General features: G+C 45.4%; 1 protein-coding gene across 1 annotated transcript in view; it reads left to right on the top strand.

Annotated features, from left to right (window-relative positions):
- Positions 1–15,734, top strand: part of tns1a (tensin 1a) — a gene marked incomplete at both ends in the record, with an annotated part of 121,714 nt that extends 105,980 nt beyond the window's left edge. Inside the window, 17 exons of the mRNA XM_080527288.1 lie at positions 3,565–5,262; positions 6,395–6,475; positions 7,037–7,221; positions 7,761–7,905; positions 9,894–9,983; positions 10,819–10,900; positions 11,275–11,933; positions 12,066–12,152; positions 12,311–12,439; positions 12,592–12,687; positions 13,069–13,146; positions 13,685–13,756; positions 14,323–14,352; positions 14,908–15,076; positions 15,238–15,306; positions 15,459–15,488; positions 15,605–15,734. Of these exons, the coding sequence (XP_080383414.1) occupies positions 3,565–5,262; positions 6,395–6,475; positions 7,037–7,221; positions 7,761–7,905; positions 9,894–9,983; positions 10,819–10,900; positions 11,275–11,933; positions 12,066–12,152; positions 12,311–12,439; positions 12,592–12,687; positions 13,069–13,146; positions 13,685–13,756; positions 14,323–14,352; positions 14,908–15,076; positions 15,238–15,306; positions 15,459–15,488; positions 15,605–15,734 (3,830 nt within the window). The remainder of the gene's footprint in view (positions 1–3,564; positions 5,263–6,394; positions 6,476–7,036; positions 7,222–7,760; positions 7,906–9,893; positions 9,984–10,818; positions 10,901–11,274; positions 11,934–12,065; positions 12,153–12,310; positions 12,440–12,591; positions 12,688–13,068; positions 13,147–13,684; positions 13,757–14,322; positions 14,353–14,907; positions 15,077–15,237; positions 15,307–15,458; positions 15,489–15,604) is intronic.
- Between the last annotated feature and the right edge of the window lie 11,478 nt (positions 15,735–27,212).

Here is a 27,212-nt window from a genome sequence, read left to right as displayed (position 1 = left end):
ATGCATTCAGGAGAGATGCCTGTCTCAGCTCTGACCACAGAACTAAATCTGGCAAATGGATAAACAGTGTACCTCATTGGAGTGTAGTCTAAATGGAATGGCATCTACGTTGTCTGACTACAGTAGCTAGCTATTTGTGCCAGTTGAATACATGTTTGATGTGAAATATATAGCCCTATCTTATATATATATATATATATATATATATATATATATATATATATATATAGCCCCAGCTAATGTAGGCTAGAATACTGCAAAGCTTTATCATGGATCAACCAAGACTTAATATCCTAAAAACAGTATCAGTGTTTGTTTGTTTTAAAGGGAAGGATATCTATAGGTACTGCCATCCAAATAACTCATACTAAATAACTAACACTAATACATCCAGCTGAGCTGAGACATTTTTGGCTCACATAACATCCATCTATCAATTCATAGCCTGATAAATAGCTTGTTTTCATTATATTTTTTTGTTATATTCTCCTGTATGTCTTTAGTGTAAAACAGTGAGCAAGTTGCCCAAAATAACCATATTTCAAATAGACGGGATGGGACATAATTCAATGGGAGGTTATTCGGTGCCTACATACTACGTAGATGTGCGCATGTGTCCTTAACGTCCTTACATGCGTGTTACAGACCCTGCTTGAACTTGGGTCGTCTTTGAGGAGAGAAGACTGCTGAGTTAAGGCCTACACATACACTTGCGGAGTTGACATCAGTTTTTAGGTCTCAGGCAAGATAACTTATCACAAGAGCAAGGTTCACCCAACCACCTCAGTCACACAAGGGTCCTGTCCGTCAGTTGTGAGTGTCCCCAATTCCCATACCTTCGCACGCCTTGGGTGTGAGCAAAATGTGAAGGCTGTGTGACCCTATGACGTACGTCTACCAAACGCCACTCATTCCAGTCACACTTTTGGAACCGTGCTTCCTTTCAGAGTTAGGAGAATATTATGTCAAACTCTTTGGACCCTCACTCTGGTCCTAGCTCTGAGACTGAGGTGCGGGGCTACTAATAACAATACCAAACCCCATGAGGAGAGAGAGAACTATACAATGCTCATGAGTTGAATGGCAATGTTTTGACCACTATGTGGGCCTGTTTTCCCTCTGTTGGTAAATTCAGTCCAGTCTGCCTGAACTGCCCCTCCGATACAGAAAACAACGGCAGGAAAAGTGTCAGCCTCTGTCTATGGTTTTCCATGGAATGCTTATGACTTTTCACTCCTCTGTGTATGTGTGTGTGTGTGTGTGAGTGTGTGTGTGTGTGTGTGTGTGTGTGTGTGTGTGTGTGTGTGTGTGTGTGTGTGTGTGTGTGTGTGTGAGTAAAGTCAGCGAGGGTGTGAGAGAGTATATGAAGCAGGGAAACCCTCAGTGTGGGGGTGGGTGATGTCACTGGAAGTCAGTCCTGGGCTCAGGCCGGTTGGTGTGGGGGGGGTTGTAGTTCCACAGGGAGTAGACGGGTCACTCCCACTGCCAGGAACTAGTGTCAGAGAGATTCCACTCGGCCAGCTCACCCCTTCCAACCAAAGACTGGAATAGCCCCACCTCACCCATGCACCTCACCCAATCCCAAAACTGGATAGGTGACAGACAGCACATCTCAGTTGCCTCCCAATCCCTGGAGCAATAACGGGAGCAGAAGGCTAACGCAACTATCACAGTGTCCACTGATTCATTTCCCTAACGAAGGACTGTTCCAATTATTCTCAACCAAACCCATAGTGATTGTGTACGGCGAACAAGTCTAACTCATCAAGTTGAGAAAAATGAAGAGGGATAGCTTCAGGTAAGGAAAGCTTTCATATAAACTTGGACCGTACATGGGCTCTGCCTACCTACTCTTTTCCAAAAGAACTAATCTCACGTAGCCGTACCTCCAAACCCACATTGTTCTCATGTCTCCTTGAGAGGTCTGGATAAAGTCTGGATAAAGTCTGGATAATTTAGCTGATCTGGCTTGGATCGAACCGGGATGGAGCACAATGAGAACAAGCCATGCGATCTCCAAATGAAGGAAATGGCTTGAGGAAAGAAAGCAAGCTAAAACTATTGAGAAATAATAGTTGGACTTCGCTAGGTGTGGGTTAGCAATTGAACTGTGTTGGATGAGACAGTCACACGCAGGTGCCCGGTCATGGGATCAAAGCAGCACAAGGAGCACCCCTCCTAGTTTATCTGTATTTAAAAGGTGATAAGATGGGTATAGTCTGTTTCATTTACACTGTAGTGTTGTTGACATGGACATGTTGACATGGACACTGAAATAGCTTTAGTCAGAGCACTTTACCATGTGTCTCTGTGGTCCCTTGATTTGGACCCCCTTGCACATGTTTATAATCTGCTCCTGATTGTGACACATTCTCTTCTTAGCAGATGTAAAACAAAACATTTGTTGAAACAGATGGAGCTTCTTTTTAAAGACAGGTAAACAAATTGTAGGCATGTTAAGGTTTTGAACCTTGCCAGATTTGGTACTGGAGGGATCAGCATTGCTACAGGATGTAGATGTTTGATGCTGCCAAGGAAGATTAGAGGGGAGAAGATACCTTTAACAAAAATGCTGTCCTTAAATCAGGCGTGATGAAACTGACTGACTGCATACAAAAATAGCAACGTATTTTTGGCTTAAATCAGAATGATTGGTTGACTGTATACGAAATCAGAGCTTCATAAAATGGTAGTTAACCCTAGCCCTAACCCTTTAGGTTATCATGTTTTTATTCAAGTTTCAACCATTAACTTGTCATTATTGTCTCTGTTGAAGGGTTAGTGTGCTGCCTTATCATAGTTGCTTAATCTATATTCTTCACTTGAACGTTTTTGTGAAACGAGTAGCCCAGCAACCCACTGTTAATTTACGCTCATCAGGAATGTAAGGAATGTTTGTTGCTGTAATGTGGGGGGCGGCTGTGGCTTAGGAGGTAGAGCCGGCGTCTAATGATTGCAAAGTCGGTGGTTCGATCCCTGGCTCCTCCTGAGGGCCACTGTAAAGCGCTTTGGAATAAGGCGCTATATACGTGCAGTCCATTTACCATTTACTGGAAATTCTGATACATGGAGATGTTTTGTTCCGGTTCCTGCCTTGCCCTGAGCTGGGAAACTTCTCTGTTCCATCACCATGGAACGGCCAGCTGTTTCCTAGTGACAGTGCCTTGGGCTCAGACCCCCCTGCCTAATTATAGCCCTGGGGAGCTGCTGTGGGTGAGAGAACCAGGCTATCATGGTGTGGGGTCAGAGGGGATGGTGCTGTTTTTGGAACTCCAAGGAGCTGTGTATGTATGTGTGTGTGTGTGTGTGTGTGTGTGTGTGGTTGGGGGGGGGGGGGGGGGGGGGGGGGGGGACAGCAGAGACTGGTTGTGTGAATCTTAGAGGGCAGTAAATGCAGTGACTCCTCTTTTCCATGGGTGACTCACTGCTCTGGTCCAGCCTTACCAGTTTAAGCAGGAGGCTTAGGTTTGTGTGTGTAGTGTGTGAGTTATGTTACGAATTTGTTTGTCCTTTCTCATTTTGTGCTTCTGTGTTTGATGTATATCCTTATTCTCTATCTTTCAGACGTGGTTCACACTGAAGGCCCACTCGATGGCAGCCTCTACGCCAGAGTCCGCAAGAAAGAGTCCCTCGAGGGTGTGGTCACCATCAATGGCCTCCCTGTCCTCGACAATCCCTTGACCAACACAGACCACCCCCTCCAACACACTGATCACACCCTTCCAAACTCTGACCACACCCTCCCAGTAGTGGGCCACGCCTCCCTACCCACAGTCGACCACGCCCTGTCAGTCAGCAGCGACTCAGGGAATTCGACCGCGTCCATCAAAACCGACCGTACCGATGACCACAGCCAGTCCCTCCAGGGTGGGGTGAACCACAACCACAACCACAACCACACAGCGGGTGGTCACCCTCCTCTCAGCCCCCAGGAGAAGAGAGAGCTGGATCAGCTGCTGAGTGGGCTGGAGGCCCCTATGCTCCAGCGCCAAGCTTACCTGGCCACTTCCACCAGCCCCGGGGGAGGAGTGCGCCACCTTGTCCCAGCCCAGGTGCACGTCAACGGACACACTCGCCTTATCGGGGCCCCCCCCTCCACGGAGGAACGGGAGACGGACATCTTGGACGACGAGCTGCCCATTAGCCAGGAAGGCAACAGCGTGGACAGCTTGGGCACGCTCTCCTCATTGGAGGGCCAGGCCACGCCTGCTGAGCTTTACTACCAACCGGAGACGCCCGTCAACGGGCAGAATGACGGGCCGTATCTGGAGAGAGGCGTTCTAGGAGACAAGTTGCGAGAAGTGCGGGAGATGCCCGTTCACCGGGTACGGACTTCCACCTCGGCACAGGAGCGGATAATGGACGCTTCGCCTCAGGAGGGTTATGACAGTTACCAGAATGGAGGGATGTACCACTCCCAGTCCTTCGGGGCCCCGCTGACTGAGACCCCCGAGCCGGGCCCCACCATGCCCCGTGCTCCAGAGAGGAGCACCAGTAGCAGGGAGGCGGTTCAGAGGGGCCTGAACACGTGGCACCAGTACAGCCTCCCAGACGACCCCTTCGGTCCGCCCCTGCAGTCCACCCACAGTCTTCCCCATTTCCCCCCCTCGCAGCACGACATTGAGCAGTCCATTGATGCCCTCAATATGCTGATGCTGGATCTGGACCCAGTGAACACGCAGGTTCCCAAGTCCTACAGTGCCCCGTTTGGGGAGAACAGTGTGGGTTCAGCCCAGGTGCCCTTCTCCCAGACCCTGGCCAGGCCATCCTACCAGGCAGACTCGGCCATCCACGGCTACAAGAATGCAACGCCGGTAAACGCAAATGCACTCGGACAGCCGTTGAGGTCCGCAGGTCACGTGTCCACGTCACCCGTCCAGAGTCCCGTCATGGAGTCCCCAATGTCTTACACTCCTCACAGGCCCAACGCCACCACACACCCGCCCCACACTATCACTACCCCAATACACACCCCCGAGCCCTGCCACACACGTCCAGCTCCGGGCCCTTTTCCATCCCACTACCCCACAGACCCCTCCCCTACCCTGGGTCAGCTCCAGCTGAGAGCCCTCAACTCGTACCCGGCAACCCACTCCCCAGACCTCCAGGGCTCATCTCCCTACCCAGGCTACAGCGCCTCTTCCTCCCCCCTTCCCACCTTCACCCAGCCTAAGGAGACCTCCTCCTCCTCGCTCCCCAAGGAGTCTGAACCTGAGGAGGAGAACCTCAACCTGGGAGGCCTGGTGGCTCAACGCATTGCCGGTAAAATACCATTCTTATTGGACTTACAATACAATCCAATAGATCTTTATAATCCTCTGTGGATGTTTGGTTTCCGTATCATAATTCCATTTCATTTAGCTTTGTATGTGATATTTGAGAAAAGACACCTTTGTTGGATCTTTTGGAGTTCCATAATTGCTGTGGGATCTGTAATGACCACAGGGAATGAGGACCTCGGTTCATCATGTCATCCGATGGACACTCTGGTTACTAGTTACTGGTTACCACATTTAGTAGGGTATGCAATGTTTCGGACACATTGTGGAGGATGTCAGTGCACTGGGCACCTTGGCACCGGAGCGGACTTCAAATCACCTCTAAGTCACCTTACTTGAAATTATGTCTCTGCTGTGAAGTGCAGATGATAACGTTGTGATAAGAAAAGCTTAGAACATGTCAGAATGTTTTGATGCATCAAATGTCACAACGTCGTGTGATGTTTGGTAGAGATCAAATGGAGGCTAGTTTCCGTGCCTGAAGTCACACTCCCACTCCCATTTGATTCAACCAGTATTGACACCACCATCACATTTTCTTTTCAAAACAGTCAACAGCCACTAACGGCGCCAGCCCTATTTAATATTGGCAGTTAGCGTCATCATGGTATCATGATGGAAATAGAAAGTGTATTCTTAGTGGGGCAGATAGCCTCCGACCCAGAACCATACTGTGTGAGTCGTGTCCTACAGCAAGGGGAGAGTTGGACAGCATGGAGATGAGATGTAAGAATAGACATGTTGTTGATGCCTCCTCCAGCTACCATACATTTTCTACATTCAGATCCCACCAGACGTGCACACAAATAATGTCTGGTTGCTCTCAGACGCCACCCAGTGGGACGATTTTGTCATTACACATGTGAGTCTTGATAGCAACTGTGACGGCCGCAGCCAAGTCAGGTGGACCACTTCATTGCTGTCACTCATTTTCTCTCTGTTTTTTTCTTTGTTCCTGTCTTGTGTTCTGTCCATCCATTCCTCTGCTCTGTGGACCTCTCCTCACACCTATTGCATCTTCCTCTGCACCTCCTCCCTCCTCCTCCTCCTCCTACTTCCTACACCTCCTTCTCCACCTCCTCCTTGTCCTCCATCCACCGTCCCCACCCTGGCAGAGTACAACGCTCGCATTCGGGGCATCAGCCAAAGCATGACCCCGCAAGAATCTGACCGCCATCGCTCCTATTCCTTCTCTGGTTTGTCCACTGCCCCCCTCTCTTTCTCTCTCTCTCTCTCTCTCTTTCTCTCTCTGTCTTGTTCAGCCTCTCTTCTATCTCTTCCTCCCATCCTTTCTCTCTGATATTCATCTCTTTCTCCCTTACCTCCCTCTCTTACTCCCATGCTCCCTCCCTCTCCTCGTCTAGAATGTATTTCTCTTCCCTCTTTCTTTCCCTACCCTGTCCTCTTTTCTCTCTTCCTTCTTCTCACTCACTCCTATTCTCTTCTTTCCTTTTGTTCACCGGCTTACTCTTACTCTCCGCTCTCTCAGTCACCCCTTTTTCTCACTCAGTCATCCTCTTTCTTTCTCTCTCTCTCTCTCTCTCTCTCTCTCTCTCTCTCTCTCTCTCTCTCTCTCTCTCTCTCTCTCTCTCTCTCTTCACAACATTCCTCTCATGAGAATAAAATGACCTCTTGTGTAGGAATACATGGTATATAAAGCCACGGGTGTTAATGAGTTCTGAGACTGAGATTATTTCAACACCTACTTGCAACCATGAACCTTATGGAAATTCCTTACGCTGTTGTCATCCTTCTAGGGATGCGTTCCCGCGGGATGAGCCCAGAAGAGGCTCAGGAGACAGCCCGCCGTCGGACCACCAGTGAGGGCCAGTACCAGAGCAGTCACGATTGTGACTCTCCAGCCCACTCGGGGGCGCCAGTGCACTCCTCTGTGGACTTTGCCAACGCCATAGCCCTCAACCCTGGAGGAAGACCCAGAGAGGTAAAATACATGCTCCAGGTACAAGCTGCCCTTAGACACAGGTCTAGGATATGCGTACCCTTCTCCAAATCTTAATCCTTAACAAAACAATTGATGTCAGATCATTGTCTAGGGGCAACTCTGAATCGGTTCATGGTGTTATTCCACCCATTTAATAGTTAATTGTTTCACTTAATGGGGTATCGGTGAGAGTAACCTTATGTGTGTGTGTGTGTCTGTGTGTCTACATGGGCTGTTTGTTTGTGTGTCTGTGTATTATGTGTATTTGTCTGCATTGGTATCTTTCTCCATGTCGGTGTTTGTTTACGGTGTTTTTACTGTACCTGTCTCTGTTATGCTTATGCTCTGTTATCCTTGTGTGTTCACTTGCACGTGTGTATGTGTGTATGTTTTGTTATGTTGTCCTTGTCCCATGTGTCTGTCTGCGCGTGTGCGTCTGTGTGCGTGTGCGTGCGTGTGTGTCTGTGTGTGCGTGTGTGTGCGTGTGTTTGTGTGTATGTGCACACCCGTCTATGTATGTTATCTTCCCCTTCCTCCAGGGCCCTATGCACAGCTACCGTGAGGCGTTTGAGGATGATGATGTTGACGGGGCAGCCATCAGTCCCACCTTCAGAAGTGGTGGTGAGGCCTACCCCCTGACCCCCGCCTTCCCTATCTCACCACAGACTCCTTACTTCAACATGTGTAAGTTCACCCTCCCTGCAGCAAGGCGGCGCTGGTTAGGACAAAACTCCATTGGCACAGTAGTAGTAGACCTAGGCTGTGTCAATTGATTGTGACTTTTGATACGTTTCATTGCAAATAGTTGATCCCTTCTTTCTGTCCTTTATACACTCCCCTTCACTGATCTGGGCTGTATCCAGAAGTGTGCTACATCACAGGACATTCAGATAAAAATATATTGTTCAGAACAGACAATTATGTTCTGTTGTATGGAGAATAAATGTCAGTTATACATCATATTCTTATCTGCAATGTTTGAAACAGAGGGGAGGGAACAACCTTTTGAAATGTCACAGCCATAGAGCTGGAGCTACTATAACTGTTGCTGTTTTGATTCGGTCTAATCTTAGGTGGGGTTCTTTCCAAATTAATCGAATAACGTCTTTCTCTCTTTTTGGGGAAATAATTGACAATTGAGTTAATCTTAATCCATCTATCATTCTACTCTTTTGGAGAATAAGAAATCTATTATGTTGTTATTCAGCAGGTACTTCACTTGTCATTGCGATAGATTTCTTTTGGCTTGTTTGGCACCAAAGACATGATTGCAACCCCCACCAGAACACATCCTCACGCTCTGCTGGTTCTTTGAAAACACATCTTACACTCAACATTTTGTCCAGTAAATGTATTTCCAATGAGCCTGGAAATAATAACCTTATTTAGATATGGACTTAAATGTTTAGATTTGTTGTCTGGATTGTTTGAGTTAATACCAAAGTATTGTGCAAATTTCACGTGAAATGGCTCATTGGAAATACATTTACTGGACAAAATATAGATGTGTTCAATACTTATTTCCCCCACTGTATACACACACACACACACACACACACACACACACACACACACACACACACACATAGAAGCACACAGGTCATTGTAAGCAGATGAGTGTGATGGGTGCTGTTCTCAGTGGACATGTCTTTGAGACAGAATGCTCTTTAGAAGTTCCTTTAGCTTTAGCTTTAGTTTCCTTTTGGGAACCCCTCCTCCTGCATTGCTGGTGAACACACTGTAGTTGCACTAAGGAGCCAAGACACCCTTCTACCACTTCCATCTGCCCCAACTCTCCCTTCCCTCGACCCCCACTACCCCTCCCCATGCCCCCTTCTCCCCCTTTGCTCCTGCCTGCCCTCTCAGTGGGCATACAGCCTGTCAGACAGACAAAGAATTGATTTGGATTCTTTGGTAAGTTGAGGATGCATGGAATTATCGGATTTACGCTATGTCCACCACGCCAGCTCTAACACAACCCTTATCCAATGTTGATCCAACACTATTGGAAATGCTGACCTCCCCCAAACCCTTATCCAACCTTTTATCCAACCAATCATTGGATACACTGTGCTGTCGTCCATGCACTGCTTCAGCTGTACTGGCATGCTTGCAGAGCTGAGTGCAATGTCACTTCAATTCAGACGAATTGAAGGAGTGAATTGTTGAATTGGGAAGATTCACTTTCTGAATTGAAATGGAATTGATCTCAACTCTGGGATCGTAGTGCTCTTGTCTGTCTCCCCCAGTATGCCTCTACTGGACACTCCACTCCAATGTGTTATGTGAGATATGTGCATAAATCATCATCTGTTGATGTAAATAGGAGATTAGTGCAAAGATCTGAGTTACGCATGTTGGTCTCGAATGAGGATTCAGCCTTATACTGTATGTTCTTTGTTCTGTGTTGCATTGCATGATGTATGACATATTCCAATTCTTCATGGCCAGTTGCTAGCATGAAACCCTCGATGTACATTCATTGCTGTTGTTATTGTACTATTTGTATATGACATACTGCACTGTACTGCTTATACAGATTATTGCAGATGAGCTCAGATTTTTCAAATGGTAAAATGTATCATTTGCTCAATCGCTCTGCCCCTCTCTCTCTCTCTCTCTCTCTCTCTCTCTCTCTCTCTCTCTCTCTCTCTCTCTCTCTCTCTTTGTAGCTCGTTCTCCCCCTGGCTTAGCCAAAACCCCTCTCTCTGCATTGGGACTGAAGCCCCACAACCCAGCAGACATGCTCCAGGGTGGATCAGGTAAATGTACACACACACACACACACACACACACAAACATTGCCTTCACACACCTGCAAAACTCTCTCTCAATCTCTTTCTACGCTTTCAACGGTTTCCAACTCTCTTTCCCTCTCTCAATCACCTACTCTCTTTCCCCATCTCTTCTATCTTTTCTTCTTCTGCGATTCAGATTCTGAATCTCTTAGCGATGGGGAGCAAGGTAAGGGTGTTTCTGTTGCAACAAATGCCACCCTCCTCTTATTACAGTCACACTGTGTACTCATAATCCTTTGTGTTGTCTAGCCATGTTTTAAAGACCCTGGGCCCTGTCTGAATGCTCTACGGTATCCTTCCTCCCTCGAAGAGATCAGATTTGACATAGATTGACAAAGTCATTTGACCAATCCAATCATGTTAGATTGGTGATTTCCTCAAGGAAGGGAGGTTTTTTGGGGGGTTGTTTTTGACTGATGGATGTTGTTGGGCCCTGGTTTTGACTGATGGATGTTGTTGTGGCTCTGTTTTGTTGTAACTGTTGGTCACTGCACCCAGTGATGTCACCTACCAACTCTTCATCTCACAGGATTAATCCAAGAGTTTGAATGTTCCTGATGTTTTTGCTGTTTTTGGTTTTGTTTCGTTTCGGGAATGACCTTGTCAGAATGTTTGTTATGTCTTTCCTGTCTTTCCTGTTCCACTCTGTTGGTTGCCCCATAACTGCATCCTGCTAAGTCCCTATTCAGCCATAAGGAGTAAGGCAGCCAATGTTGTAACTGTGTGTGTGTGTGTGTGTGTGTGTGTGTGTGTGTGTGTGTGTGTGTGTGTGTGTGTGTGTGTCTGTGTTCTCTTAAAGATGGTCGTGGTTATGAGGGTTCAAGGGGATACCCCTTCAATGCTCCCGTCTCCCCCAGTGGCCCCATCCAAAGCCCTGAAGGGTGAGTACTGTCTGCCTGGGCTAAAGACTTACAGTGTCTGTAAGTGTCTTATATTAACATTAAACCGAAGATATATCTTTCTTTGAACAGTTGTGGATGGTTCTTTTTCTCTTTTTCATTTTTTGGGGGAGGAATGCTATGAATGGGACACAAATACTGGATATATGCTACATAAACTACATAAAAGAGATATGGACTACGTAAAATACTAGTTTCAGATTGTATTGGACTGAATAGACTGGTGTTGATGTTTGTCTTATATATGTATATTGTAGTGTAAATGTATAACTCTCCGGATCTCTCCTTCTTTCTGCCCCTCTCTTTCTCCTGCTCTCTGTTCCTCAAATCCTCTATTCCTCACTGTGTCTTTGCAGCATGAGGATGGTGTCCCCCGTTCACCCCATGGCTGACTCCGGCTTCCACTCCCACTACTCGGACAGCACCCAGCACACCCCAACCCTGTCCCACCCCACCTCTCCTTACCCCCATGGACCCCCCTCCCCGGAGGGCTCCCAGGTGAGCATCATGGGGCTCCACACTGTGCCCGGCAGCCCTAACACCCTCCATCGCACCGTGGCCACCAACACTCCACCGAGCCCTGCTCTCCAGCGCCGCCTTGCCAGTCAGACCAGCCCAGCCCTGACCCGACACACTCCACCTGCCAACGGTAACAGAGACGCAGTCCCTGGTAGCCCTGGGATGGGCCGGAACCCCAGAACCACCGCCGTCCCTCCTAGTCCTTTAATGGGGCGTCACCCGATGACGAGTGGCCACACCACCCCCGATGACAGACAAGGGACGATGTCTCGACAGAGTAGCTCCCCGGGGCATCAGCCCCCCTCCACGCCCTCCTTCCCCATCTCCCCCCAGCCCCTCCTTCCTGAGAAGAGGCGCATGCCCAGTGGAGACAGGGAGAGATCCAACAACGGGACTCTAGATGGGAAGACCCCCACCCTGCCCAGTGGGGGCAGTAGCCCCGGTGTGACCACTTCTCACACGCTCCCAGACCTCTCCAAGTTCTCCTCGATCTACGGTGAGAGATGCACTTAATTGTCAGCCCCACATTAAATTAATTACCACTTTAAAAGACACCTAAATAGATGCAAGCACCTGTTAGAACACTGTTTCAACCCTAACACTTTTTTATTGTGTTGTTGTCCTCAAGATGGGTGTCCAGACATCAGGCTGAATGTCAAGTTTGTCCAGGACACCTCGAAGTTCTGGTACAAGCCAGACATCACCAGGGAGCAAGGTGAGAGGACATAACATGTTTCATTCGCAAGGGCTGAGCCACTCAGGAGCATTGTAACATCTCCCTTCTTATCTGTCCTTCTATTCCACTTGCCTCCCCCCTCCTCCTCATAATCCCCTCCACCTCCTCCTCCTTTCTCCTCCCCCTCCTCCTCTCAGCCATCAGTCTGCTGAGGGACCGGGAGCCCGGAGCGTTTGTGATCAGGGACAGCCACTCCTTCCGTGGGGCCTACGGGCTGGCCATGAAGGTGGCCTGTCCCCCTCCCACTGTCCAGCAGACCAAGAAAGGTAGACCCAGCTTCAGTTCTCCTCACTATATATTTATTGGCTCTCTGACATAACTATGAACTATTATGGGGACTATTAAGTTCTGCCTGAACCTGTGTCTGTGGTGGAGGGTAACTTAAAGGTTGTGTTTGTTTATTTTCTGGATTCCCCAGTTGGTGACATCACAAATGAGCTGGTGAGGCACTTTCTGATTGAGACAAACCCCAAAGGTGTGCGTCTGAAGGGCTGCCCCAATGAACCCTACTTTGGTGAGTGCAAAAACTGACATTTAGAAATCATTGGGAAACTGAGAGGGGTTATATGTATATGTTACTTTACTGCACAGGTTTTTTTCAAGTGCATGGGGCCAAGTTGCATGTACAAAAAAAGAAAAACAATTGTCTTGCTCAGCTGATCCTTTTTTGTCACCTGTGTGTGTATGTATCTGTATTTTATTGTGCGTCTGTGTGTGTGTGTGTCTGTGTGTGTGTGTGTGTGTGTGTATGTGTGTGTGTGTGTGTGTGTGTGTGTGTGTGCGTGCGTGCGTGCGTGCGTGCGTGCGTGCGTGCGTGCGTGCGTGCGTGCGTGTGCGTGTGCGTGTGTGTGCGTGCGTGTGTGTGTGTGTGCGCTTGCTTGTGAATGTCTTGCAGGATGCTTGTCTGCCCTGGTGTACCAGCACTCCATGACTCCTCTGGCTCTGCCCTGCAAGCTGATGATCCCCACGAAAGGTCAGCACAACCGTTAACACTTGCTCCCCTTAATCCACTTCTAATTAAGAAAACATGTCAAATGTGACAGGAGCTGGTGAAAGCGGGAACAAGTCAGCAACCAATGTTCTGACTTTTATTCTACCTAGTTAGTGTAGAGTAGTGGGGATTACTCACCGAATCCATTGCATTGCAATGTTTTGGCTTGACTAGCGAGTGTGTCATTGATTTTCAACAACGTTGACATTTATTTTCATTTTTCAGAATAAAGGTCCGAACATTTGGTCGGTTGCTGACTTTCAGCAGCTGCTGTCACAAATAGTTATCATGTTGTCATGTTGAGGCCCAGAATTGTTCCTGCATAATAAAGGCTCCAGGTTTTCCCAGGTCGGGTCACGTGGTCAGGAGAAAGGATACTACCGTACTGTGGAATGAGAGAAAAACACTGGAAGAGAAATGCTTGAGAATAGAGAAATGGATAAGATAGATAAGTGGTAAAGGAGACAGAGGAATAGAAGCACATTTTCTTCAATCTGTCGATGCTGTCTGTCACTCTCAGATCCAAATGAAGAGGCCATGGAGTTGGCAACACCCACTGATACTGTGGCTGAGTTTCTCAAGCAAGGAGCAGGTAAGGACAAATCACAGACTTATAACACTGGTGCCAAAAGGCAAATTTCATTGTGTTTTTATTTTTTATTTTATATTTTACAGATTTGCATAGGCAATATCAGAGGTTTTCCAGTGCTTTCTTTCATTTATTTAAAAGTTGACATCCATTTTCATTTCATGCCTTATTCTCAGCAAAAGAATACAGATAATTGCTGTTAAACTATTACAGTAAACGTAATGTAATTCTCTTTACAGTAATGTAATTCATCTGTACACATGCTGTATAAAAAGTACAGATAAAGTCAGCAGTGGACAGGTATAGTCATTACACCCCCCTCAGGGCCAATTGGACCTTTTAAAGAGAATCTACAGGTGAAGTGTGTTTAACAACAACTGCATTACTGGGAGAAGAAACCAGACAAATCCTTTCTGTTTAGTCACCAGTGTAGTTACTATGTAGTTACATTTTTTATACAACTAACACACAGAAAATTCCATGTAATTACATGGTCTCTGCGCAACTTATGTTGAAAGAGTGTTTTTCACGGTTTCTCTCCTCATACGTTGCCACTCTTTATGTTCCAGTAGCACAGAAGGTCCCTGAGGAGGCCCATGGTAAATACTGGACTGCATTTTAGATGGAAATGATGTCCTGGGGTTTTAAAGACCCCGCCCTCCTACCCCTCTGCATCCGCACCAGTACATTAAACTCTGCATGAGCTAATGTTGATGATACCAGTGCACTACATTCCCCTCCTCACTGACTGAATGGGATTGCCATGCCATGCCCATGCCTACCATGCCTGCCTTTGCCCATTGTTTGGATTTAACCCAACCCATACACCACCATTGCATAATGCTCAGTCAGCCGTTGCATGGTAGCCAATTTAATTCATTGTCTTGATTAGATGTTTGCTTCCTGCCCATGAAGTACCGTACAAACGCATGCAATACAAACTTATGAAATATTTATTTTAGATTGTTCATACTATAGAATAGTAGCTATAAAATGTTTTATTGGTAAAATACTTTTTTGGCCACCTACCTGCATTCAGTGAAAACTACTGAAAACCTACTAACTGTATGAAATCTTTACTGCATCTTCTTCACAGTTTGAGCATGAAATGTTTATTGAAAGTTCTACCGTGCCCTAATGTGTTTTTTACCCAGCATGCAACGTTCTTTACATCAACTCTGTGGACATGGAGTCTCTGACCGGGCCTCAGGCTGTTGCCAAGGCGATCAGCGAAACGTTGGCCACCAACCCATTGCCCGCGGCAACCACCGTCCACTTTAAAGTGTCATCACAGGGCATCACCCTCACGGACAGCGAGCGAAAGTAATTACTGCACCTGTCATGTAACACTTTGACACAATGCTTTTTAAACATTTTAAAGCACTTGGACACTATAGTATGCAGTATAGTATTTGTTTCGGTACAGATTTGCTCATAACCTCTCACCATTTTCAAAACTAACTTGTAGTTTTCTCTTGCTCTAGGATTTTCTTCCGGCGGCACTACCCCATCAACACTGTCACCCACTGCGATATTGACCCCCAGGACAGAAAGTATGCATTTCCTAATATGTCTGAAGCCTAATTGTGTTAAGATGGTGCAGAAGTTACCATAGGCATAATGTAGTGCAAAAGTAGTTGCATACTGTCTGCATTCTTTTCGGTTTTGCCCTTTCCAAAATGAATGATGCATCTCGTCTTCACAGGTGGAGCAAGGAAGGAGGTGGTTCAGCAAAGTATGTTTCTCACTTCTTTCACATCATCTAAATAAAGAATACTCTCTGAAGCTCTCTGTAATCAAGTTGTTAGTTTAACACAAACTATGCCCTGTCTACTCTCTCTCAACCCACAGGCTTTTCGGATTAGTAGCACGGAAACAAGGAAGCACAACAGACAACGTTAGCCACCTCTTTGCCGAGCTGGACCCAGACCAGCCCGCCTCGGCCATCGTTAGCTTCATCTCCAAAGTCATGAAGCGATGAAACCAACCTTCAACCAACCTTCAACCAACCTTCAAACATTTTGATGCCCCACTTTTTTGTTTTTTTTTCTGTTTCTTTCTTCTTTTTATTTTTCTTGTTCTTTTCTTGTATTTTATTCTTTCCTTCCTTTTTTGTTCAGCAGTTTTCTTTTTCTTTTATTATTAGAGATTTTTTATGTTTGAAGGACTTTGAGATGTTCCAAAATGGCGTCAGAAGATGTTTGATGGGAGATGCGAGATGTTCGGAGGCTGTTGGAGGGAGATGTTTTCTCCCACAGGGAAACCTGGACAAGAAGAGAAGCTTCATGTTAACAAAAGACTAAAGGAATAAAGTAAAGTTCAGTGAGAGAAAAGGACACTGACATTTATCAGGTTTTTGGATTGTTTTACCAAAGGTAGCACAAGTATGTAATTATTAGCTCTTTGACTAAAGCCATTGTAGGTTTTTTCTTTTTTTAAACAATGGGACTGTTGAATCAAACAAACAAAACATTTAAAGAATGCTTTCTTCATGAACTGTCTGTCTTCAGAAAATAGTTGGCCTCAATGGCTTCTTACAAAAGAATATTTAAAGATGTTTTGCATGTAAGCTCGATCTTTAAGCTTGGTCCCTATACCTTTCACAAAAGTCATTTTCAAACCCAAAGTGGACATTTACAGGCCTGTTGTATGTTGGAAAGGGCTCAACAATGAAAAAAGAAAACTACTCTCAACTTTACATAGCAGACCAAACTTCTCATGACACCACGCTGTGGTCCAACAGAACCAGAATGGCATCACCTCTCAGAGGTCCAGGCTTGATCAGTCAATCCTAGAGCTCATCGATGGATTTCAGATCTGGGGGATGGATTACTCTAGCTTGTGGAAGTGGGGAATCTTCTGATTATACTGCTGTCATGCGTGGACCCGCTTTTGGCTTGGCACCATGCAAACATACTGGGAACTCCTGTCCACATGATGGTGCTGTTTAGCAAGGCTTAGACTTGATTCTGCTTCACTCAGACCGATCCCTCATCACCTGCTTACTGCAGTATGGCTGTTCACAATCACAGACACTGCAACTAAACACACTGGAAACGCCAGGGACTGGCCCTAGGACCTGGACCTATGCACTGTCCTGCATGTTTTAGTCCAAACGCACCCCTTCTAAGCTATGTTCAACATCACAGAAACGTCCATCCTGCTATGAAGAACTTTAACCTAAGACAAGGACAATTGGGTTGTTTGACTTGTCAAAGACTGCATGAAATATACAAACTTTTTTGTACTCTTCTCAGAGTCCTAAAAAATGAACAAGTAGACAACCTTTTGTTGAAGTAGTTACTCGGTGGTGAGATGCAATATTTGTACTCTTGTACTCTTTTTTTCCCATCTTGAAGCAGGGTTTCCTTTCACCGTATTAGATACCTTGAGACAAATATTTAGACATTTTCACACTGTGTGTAAATGCCTGCTTATCAAACACACACTCACGCATCTTCCATAGGCTAAGGAAAATCGATATTGATAAAAAAAATGTATATAGATATACTACTTGAAAGGTTACATAGCTAAAAAGTATTTATTTTTGTTGCTTTGTTCCTTCATGATAACTCATATATACATATATATTGTACAGTCTACATAAAGAAGATTACCTAAAGGATTGAGAAAAAAATATATACTTATTTTGGCTAATGATTTCAAAGTCTGGAGATTTTGAAAGGCGTTTGAATATATGGTGTACATTACTCTGTCCATATATGTTTGTTTCAGCTTGTCATGTTTCTTGTTTCACGTCTCTGAGAATGAGTTAGGCATGTACAGTATGGGGTGAAAGCAGATGATTTTTACAGGACAAATGCATGGACAAAACTGTCCGGGTGGTCTCCAACAAAATGCAAACGCTTGTCTTAAGTGTTGCCATAGAAAGTTAGATGGTTTGTATACTTATCATATGAGTTTCACTGACATTTTTCTTCGCAGTTTGAGGGCCAGCACTTGAATATGGTCTGACCGTATCAGATGCTATGACATTTTCTTTCAAAATGGCAGTTTTATAAGGGAAGCATGAGGAAAAAGAATATATAAGCCAACCTTCAATGCAATATATAAACAATTATATGCACCTGTCATGATTACATTATTATTTGCCAAAGATTCAAACGCATAATGTCTATGGTGTCTACATGTTTTGCTTTTTAATTGTTCTGAGGAAATTGTTATGTTAAGTCAAAATAACTCAGTGTCATTCTGTCATTAATGTAACTTACCGTAAAATATGCAAATAACTCTTTACTACCATGTTAGATTTGTTCAGCTCCCTCCGTAATTATTGAATGCTGTAAAAGGCAGTCTTGCCCCAATTAGAAGTACAAAGCACTTACCTTATGGAATATCACAACCGGAAAAACATGATATATCATCCATATATCATATAGAACTTCAAACAAATGTCAGTGTTCAAGGTAAGATTAAGTTGACAATGTTCTGATTAATCAGAAAAAATATTTTAGCTATGCCTAATCTGATCTCAAGTCACCAAAGGTGCATATTGTGGCCCTCTAAAGTCACATTCAACACAGCAATTTATTTATTCTCTTCTTATTTATTCTTTCGCCAGTATGTTTTTCAAAGTCCTCCATGTTTGCAAGCTACGTTGTATCGGTTGTCAGTGTTACCAATGGAAAAGGAATGTATGGTAATATTTCACGTAGAGCCAACAGGTATAACAAATTATGGTGTGTATTATGATGGCATATATTATAATTCTCAAAATTATACAGTAAAAAGGCTCATTAATGCTTATTACAAGTAACATGCATCATACCTGGTTACTTTAAGTAAAGTGTTACCAAAATTGATTTCTGTGTGGAGGACATAATGAATGTGTGAATGTGCTACTAAGGATGTACAGAAGAGTATTGTGTTTTTTTCATTTGCATTATACTGTCTGTTCCTGAGGAGAAAAAAAACATTAAAGCAATACAAATCAGTTACAGTAAAACATCCAGTAAAGTTGTTTCAGTTGTTCAGTTTCTCAGTTGTTGTAGAGTCACTGTTACTGTTCCTAGGTGTTGTAGAGTCTCTGTTATTGTTCCTAGGTGTTGTGCAGTTGGTGGTAAGCAATTTTTTTCTTTTGGCAATGTCAAGAATGTGCTTCATATATGTTAATGTTAATGTTAATGTTAATTTTATTTATAATGCGCCCCCCATCCAACTTTTACATCGGCCCGGGGCGCAGCCCGGGTAAAGGAACAGATAAAGACAAGGACAAGGACAAGGAACACAGAAAGCAAACAGACACAGACTACTTAAACGAACATCTCAAGGGATACAATTTACAACAAATAGGGAGTAGACTTAGGGAACATCATTGACGAAGAGGTGGGTTTTTAACTTGGCTCTAAAGGAGTCCAGAGTGGGGGCAGACTTGATGGTGGAAGGGAGCGCGTTCCACAGGGTCGGTGCTATCACCGCAAAGGCACGGTCACCCTTCCTCTTGAGGTTGGTGCGGGGGACCCTCAGGCTGAGTTGGGCGTCGGACCTGAGCCTGGGCCTTGAGGTGGAAGACAGGTCCAGGAGGTCCTTGATGTAGGGTGGGGCGAGACTGTTGAGAGCTTTGTAGACAAAGGTGCAGATCTTGAACTTCACTCTCTTCTTTACTGGGAGCCAGTGAAGGGAGATGAGGACAGGGGAGATGTGGTCCCTCATTTTAGTGCCTGACACCAGCCTGGCAGCGGCATTTTGGACTAGCTGCAGGCGGTAGATGGTCTTATCAGGAAGTCCAGCATAGAGTGAGTTGCAGTAGTCGAGCCTAGATGAAATTAGCATGAGGACGACCCTCCTCAGGTCACTGGGGGTGAGGAAGGACTTGATCTTGGCTATGATACGTAGTTGGTAGAAACATGACTTCACGACGGAGCTCACTTGTCGGTTAAGGTTGAGCTCGGAGTCAAAGATGACACCGAGGTTCTTGACATGTGGTCTGACAAGGGTGGACAGGCTTCCCATGTTGGTGCTGAGCTGAGTGATGGCGGTGGTGTTGCCGATGAGGAGGATTTCCCCCTTGCTCTCATTCAGCTGTAGGAAGTTCTGGGCCATCCACTCCTTCACATCGTGGAGGCAGTCCATCAGGCGCATCAGATCGGCGGGGTCGTCAGTGTTGATTGATAAGTAAAGCTGGGTGTCGTCCGCATAGCAGTGGAATGAGATCTGGTAGCGTTGAGGGATTAGACAGAGGGGGAGCATGTAGAGGGAGAACAAGATGGGACCGAGGATGGAGCCCTGAGGGACCCCACAGGTGAGGTTGGCTTGTCTGGAGGAGCTGTCTGCTATGTGGACGGCGTATGTTCTATTGCTGAGGTAAGACTTGAACCAGGACAAGGCGGTGTCGGTGATGCCAACCTCCTGCTGGAGTCGATTAAAGAGGATGGCATGGTCTATGGTGTCAAAAGCTGCGCTGAGGTCCAGGAGGACCAGGGCAGCACATTTCCTGGAGTCTGCGATGAGGAGGAGGTCGTTCCAAACCTTTAAAAGTGCAGACTCAGTGCTGTGGCCAGGTCTGAAGCCAGACTGAAACTTCTCCAGGATGTTGTTCTGTTGGAGGTAGGGCCATAGCTGGCTGAGGACAGCCTTTTCCAGGAGCTTGGCCATGACTGGGAGCTTGGAGATGGGTCTGTAGTTACTGAGGTTGGAAGGGTCCAGGTTGGGTTTCTTAAGGAGAAACTCTTATATGAGCTTCATATTCATATTCTTATGCACTTCATACTAGTGCTTCATGCGCGACGACTCATTGTAAATTAGATAAACCATTACCAATCCCTGCGACATTCACGCAGAGTGAATTCAGCACAGACTATATATATATATATATAAACACATTATGCTACGGCAAAGGCGAACGCAAGTACACAGAAATACTGCAAAAATACTTTACACTAGATTATCCTGGTGTGATTTTGAAAATGTGAGGATACTGGGTGGTAGAACGCACAGGAACATCTAGGAAAAGTCATGAAAGGAGGGTCCTGAAATGTTTATTGAGTGCAAAGATATGTGCAGTGATGCTTGAAAGTATGTGAACCCCTTGTGCAACTAACATTTCGTTTTTTACCATGAAATCTTTATTTAATCAGAACCAGTATTTTATCTGACATAACATGTTTATGTTTACCAATTCCATATGTTGGTTTAGAGGGAATCATGGGTGTAGTAGGAAAACTAAATTATAAAGAAATTAGTCCAGGTGCAAAAATAAGTGAACCTCTTCAGTCAATAGCAGCAATAACTTCTCGTATATCCACTAATCAGTCTCTGACATCTGTTTTGTGATATTTTTGCCCACTCCTCCTTACAGAAGTGATCCAATTGAGTGAGCTTTGAGGGGTGTCTGGCATAAACTACCCACTTCAGGTCCTGCCACAGCATCTCAATTGGATTTAGGTCAGAATTTGACTTGACCAATCCAAAACACAAATCTTCTTTATCCTGAGCCTGAGCCTGAGCCTGAGCCTGAGCTTTCTCTGAGTTGGTAGATTTGTTTGAAGGCTTTGGGTTGTTGTCTTGTTGGAAATACCCACTTTCAGCCCAGCTTTAGCTCCTTGACTGATGGTTCTGTTCAAAATATCCTGGCATACCTCAAAAGTCATGGTTCCCTTAATGATGTGGAGTCGGGCCAGGTCCAGAGACATTCCCACCACCATGCTTGACTGATGGGATAAGGTTCTCTTGGTGGTAGGCAGTGTTGGGTTTTCACCAAACGTTGTGGATTTGATTGTGACCAAAAAGATCAATTTTGGACTCATCTGTCCAGAGAATGGACTTCCAGAAACCTTTAGGCATGTCCAGAATTCTCCGGCAAAGTTAAGAAGGGCAGTTTGGTTATTTTTTGACAGCAGAGGCTTCTTCCTAGCAACCCTCCCACGAATGCCATTTTGATTCAGTGGTGTTCTTATTGTTGAAGCACGCACAGTTACCTGAGATACAGCAAGGGAGGTCTGTAAATCTCTAAATATTGTTTGGGTTGGTTTTTATCTGATTTGTTATTTTTCTTGTGGCTCTTGGGATATTTTGGAAGGGTGTCCACTTCTAGGGCGAGTTGCTGTCATGTTAAATGCTATCCATTTGTAAATGATTTGCCTCACAGTGGACTAATGGAGTTCAAATCTTATATAGCCTTCCGCAGACTGATGTGCTCTTTCGTACCTCTTCCTGATGTCCTCTGAGATCTCCTTTCCTCTCTGCATGGTGTGTTTTGCATTCACCTGTATGGATAACACAAAACTGACCAGGTTTCTAATCTTTATTTATCAGAGTCCCACCCAAACTCTTTCCTAAAGATCTCTGCTTCAACTGGTTCATTTGGTACCCAATTATTTACTCACCGGATTCTACTTAACTACTTTAACTAATGCAATTTGGGGTTCACTTATTTTTGCACCTGCACTCATTTCTTTTATCATTTAGTTGTCCTACTACACGCATGATTCTCTCTAAACCAACATAAGGAATTGGTAAATATAAACCTGTTAAGTCAGATAAAAAAGACTGGTTCTGATTAAATAAAGATGTCATGGTAAAAACTGAAAAGATCTATAATTGCACAAGGGGTTCACATACTTTCAAGCATCACTGTATATTTTCTTTACTCACTGGGTCAAATGACACGCTTGGTGCTTCTAGTGTGGAACACTACAACATACAGTATTATTCACTAATTGAGTTACAATACAGTGGGGGTAGAAACAAACAAACCCAATATGGGTATAACATAGACAAATGTATCCAGATTATATCAAATTGTAGGTCAAACAATGATGATGGTATTTTATTATAGTAATATATATCGTTCAAAATATTTTTGAAAAACAGAACAATGGACTTGTTGCAGACACATTTGTATTGGTATAGATAATACTTGGCTAAAAACAGCAATAGATTGATGAAGAATGCTGTTGCCTCATTATTACAGTTATTGTCAGTCATTAAACCAAATGAGACTATACATTCATATCAAAACCTATTTTAATCTTGATATACAACGTAGTTGAAGACATTGATCCAAAATGTTCTGGAATAAACACACCCCAAAAACATTTGACTTACAGTCTCTTCCCATGTTTTACAGAAGGAACATTCATGGTTATTAGGATTGTATCTCACAAGCTTGCTCTTTACAGGATACCACTTATGAATGATGTTGTATGACACTTCAAAAATCGGTTTTCAGTAATACATATTTTTGATGTCTCCCCTTCATGAAGCCCAATGTCTCAATAAACAGATAGGACCCGGTTTTCTAATAATAAAGGATCTTTTTGTGAAAGGTTTAGGTAAGGTTTGGGGCTAAACGACCTTGATTAATGTTCTCTGTAAATACATCAAGTAATAATTGTATCAATGTGCACACACACACTTGGTCGCCATTCATCAAACTGCTTTATTGGTCACGTTGTACATTCAACATGCAGTAGCTGGTATAGCGCCCCTACAGGCCACTATCGGTACATCTCCCTTTTTCTAAGGATTAAGATGAAGTTGATCTCAGAGAATAACAGTTCACAGATATTACAAGTCTATATCTATAGCTTAGCATACGTACTAGAATTCTCAAGATGTACTCTCCAGCTTGTACAAATAAACAATGTAACGGTACTCTAAACAGTACAATTATTACACTTCTCTTAACTCTTCCCTTTTTTTTTTTTTTTTTTTTTTTCATTGAAAACAAACTGTAATGGAACCATACAGCATCAATTCACAAATAACCTGAGTCCAGAAACAAACAGTAATGACCCTGAGAACAGAACTCCAAGTCCGCAATAAAAAATTAAATAAAAATAATAAACCCACCCTTTCTGTGCGTGTTATTAGCACTCCTCTACAAGTCTCCTAGGTTTGACAATGGACCTACTCGGCCTTTGAACCCGCTCCACCCCAGGGGAGGGTGACTCGACAGGAGGGCTGTCCGTGTCTGATTGAGTATGCCCCCCTTCTATTTGCTCTCCCGGAGTCTCCCTGTCATTGCCATTCTCTGCAGGCTGTGGTTCTGGGCGTGGAATCTTCAACAGGTGTCTCCGGTTCCTGCGGATTGTATTGCCATTCTCGGTAAGTACCTCGTATGATCTTGGAGCAGTCTCTTTAAGGACCTGTGCGACCGGTCCCCATCTTCCTTCGCATCTGACTCTCACTAGGTCCTCTCGTTCAAGAGGTCCCAAGGGCCGTGCTCTTTTGTCATAGGCACGTTTGGACCGGTCCTCTCTCTGTGTGGACCGGTGCTCTCTCTGTGTGCGGTGGTCAGCGCGCTGGAGCAGGTGCTCTGCTGACGGCAGCTTTGTCTTGAGCCTCCTGTTCATCAGCAACTCTGCTGGTGAGCGGCCACCTTCCAGCGGTGATGCTCTGTAGTTGAGGACTGCCAGGTACGGGTCCTCACCCGCTTCCGCTGCTTTCCTTAGCAGTCGTTTCACGATTTGCACTCCCTTTTCCGCTAGACCATTTGACTGCGGGTACAGTGGGCTTGAGGTTACATGCTTGAATCCATACTGTTTTCCGAACTCTGCGAACTCCTGGCAGCTAAACTGCGGCCCATTATCACTTACTAAAGTCACTGGAATACCGTGCCTTGCGAAAATAGACTTAGAATGAGCGATCACTTGCTTTGCTGTGGTATCAGACAACAGCGCATACTCTGGATAGTTTGAATGGTAGTCCACTATGATTAAATAGTCTCTCCCTTTCAGCTGAAATATGTCTGCACCTACTTTTTCCCATGGCTCGGTTGGTTTGCTATGAGGCAGAAGCGGCTCTCTAGGCTGCATATATCTATGCTGTTGGCAAATCCCACATCGCTGTACTACAGTCTCAATATCTCTGTTCATGTATGGCCAAAACAGTACCTCACGAGCCCGCCTCTTGCTTTTCTCTATTCCCAAATGGCCCTCATGTGCTAACTTAGCCATCTCTGGTCTCATGGAGCCGGGAACTACTATTTTGTTACCTTTAAGGAGTACCCCGTCGATCACTGTCAGTTCATCTCTAGTGTGACGATACGGACTTGGCAGTATCCTGGCCTCATCTCCTGGTGAGAGGATGGCCGCTATGACCTCCTGCAACTCTCTGTCGCTTGCTGTTTCCTGCGCGAACTGGGCCCATTTCTCATTTGATGCAGGCAGCTGGGCCTTCACACAGTCCACATGGATTTGCACCTCCTGCTCGGTGCTGCTCGGGCCCGTGTCACTCAAACTCGCTCTGCTGAGAGCGTCTGCCACTATTAAGTACTTTCCTGGAGTGAACTCGAGCGTCATGTGGTACTTCTGTAGCCGTAACATGAGACGCTGGATGCGTGGCGGTGCATCTCCAAGTGGCTTTCTGGAAATGGCAATAAGCGGCTTGTGATCAGTCTCTAGTATTATTTCCCTGCCGTAGATATATTCATGGAACTTTTCACATCCGAAAACCGCGCCTAATGTCTCTTTCTCAATTTGCGCATAGTTGCGCTCTGCAGATGACATCGTTCGGGATGCGTAAGCGACGGGAAACCATTCTGTGCCGTGTCGTTGGAGCAGCACCGCTCCGAGACCCTCTTTGGATGCATCAGTAGAGACTTTGACCGGTTTGTCAACATCATAGTACTTTAACACCGGCTCTTTGATCAGGTTGGCCTTTAACACCTCCCACTCATTTGCATGTTCGTGTTCCCACTGCCATTCGTTTTGCTTTTCCAGTAGACTACGGAGGGCCTTTGAGCTTGCAGACAGATTTGGTATGAACTTCCCCATGTAGTTGACTAACCCTAATGCTCTTTGCAGGTCTGTTTTATCTTTTGGCGCTGGCATCTCTACTATTGCCCTTATTTTCTCTGGATCAGGCTGTATCCCTTCCGCGGACAACTTGTCACCTAGGTAAGTAACCTCTGTCACCCCAAACTCACATTTCGACTTGTTCAGTTTAAGCCCTGCTTTACGTGCTTGTTCTAGCACCCCGCGTAGCCTCTCGTCGTGTTCTTCTTTTGTTGTGCCCCAGACCACTATGTCGTCAATAAACACACCCACACCCTCCATACCATCAAACAGCTGCTGCACTGTTTTGTGGAACACCTCTGGAGCTGAGCATATCCCAAACGGTAAGCGGAGAAAGCAATGCCTTCCAAATGGTGTGTTAAAGGTACACAGTTTGGAGCTGTCTTCGTCTAGAACGATCTGATAGAACCCTGATGATGCGTCTAACTTAGAAAAGAAACGCGCGCCTGCCATAGCATTAGTTATGTCTGAGTTAGTTGGTAGTTTGTAGTGTTCTCTTTTGATCCACTTATTCAGGTCTTTTGGGTCTATACAGAGCCTCAAGTCACCATTCTTTTTCTCAACTATCACCAGAGAACTGACCCACTCAGTCGGTTCCTCTACTTTCCTCACTATGCCCTTCTCTATAAGGGCTTGTAGTTCTGCTTTCAGCCTAGCTTTAAGGGTCACCGGCACCTTCCTTGCCGGGTGGATGACAGGTTCCGCATTTGCTTTTAACTGGATTCTGTACTGCCCAGGTAGGCATCCTATACCACCGAAGACGTCTCTATATTGCTTCCTTATTTTTTCTGTCAGCTACAGTCTCATGCTGTTCCTCAGCTGCACCACTAGGTGTCACTACAGACCTGTCAATTACATGCACTCTTTTGATGAGGCCCAATCTCTCACAGGATTTCAGACCTAATATGGTCTGTCTATCACCCTCAACCAACACAAACATAGCATTAACAGAGTGCCCTTTCCTTGACAGTGTGACCCTACATACCCCTTTTGTAGGAATCGGTTCGTCATTGTACGTTCTCAGATTAACCTTTTTCACATGCACTTTTGGCTTCTTGTACAGTTTATTAAAGTCTTTCATAGTCAGTATGTTCACCTGAGCCCCCGTGTCCAATTTCAGAGGAATTGTCGTTCCATTGATTTCCAGATTGGCTATCCACTCCTCCTTATTGTCCTCGTTCTCCACAGTTCCCACGAACCACTTCTCGTCATCCTCGTCTGTGTCGGTCGTGTCGCTGCCTTGTTGCACCACCTGTACTTTCTTTGACAGGCAGCATCGGGCGTAGTGATTCTTCCTACCGCATTTGCGACAGTCCACACCGTAAGCCGGGCAGTTATTCGCTGCATGTCTGCCCCCGCATCTGTCACAGTCTGTGTCCTTTGTGGGCCTGGGCGCGCGGGACTTTCCTTTGCTGTTCCACCTGCTAGCGGCCCTCTCATGCACTCTCTCATGCACCGCGTCCACCGATGCTGGTTCGGGCTCGAATGACTTGAGCTGCATCTTGGCGCTCTCTGACGCCTGGCAGATTTGTACTGCCTTCTCCAGGCTCAAATTGGATTCTCTGAGCAGTTGCATTCTCACCTTCTTGTCGACAACGCCGATGACGACCTGATCCCTTATTAGCGAGTCACACAATGTGCCAAAGTTGCACGACTGGCTTTTCAGACGCAAGTCCGTGACAAACTGTTCAATGGATTCT

Source organism: Nansenia antarctica (assembly GCF_963989245.1).
Source record: "Nansenia antarctica genome assembly, chromosome: 3".
Taxonomy (NCBI): Eukaryota; Metazoa; Chordata; class Actinopteri; order Argentiniformes; family Microstomatidae; genus Nansenia; species Nansenia antarctica.
The sequence above is the reverse complement of the archived record's forward strand: the minus strand, read 5'-3'. Positions and strand labels throughout refer to the sequence as shown.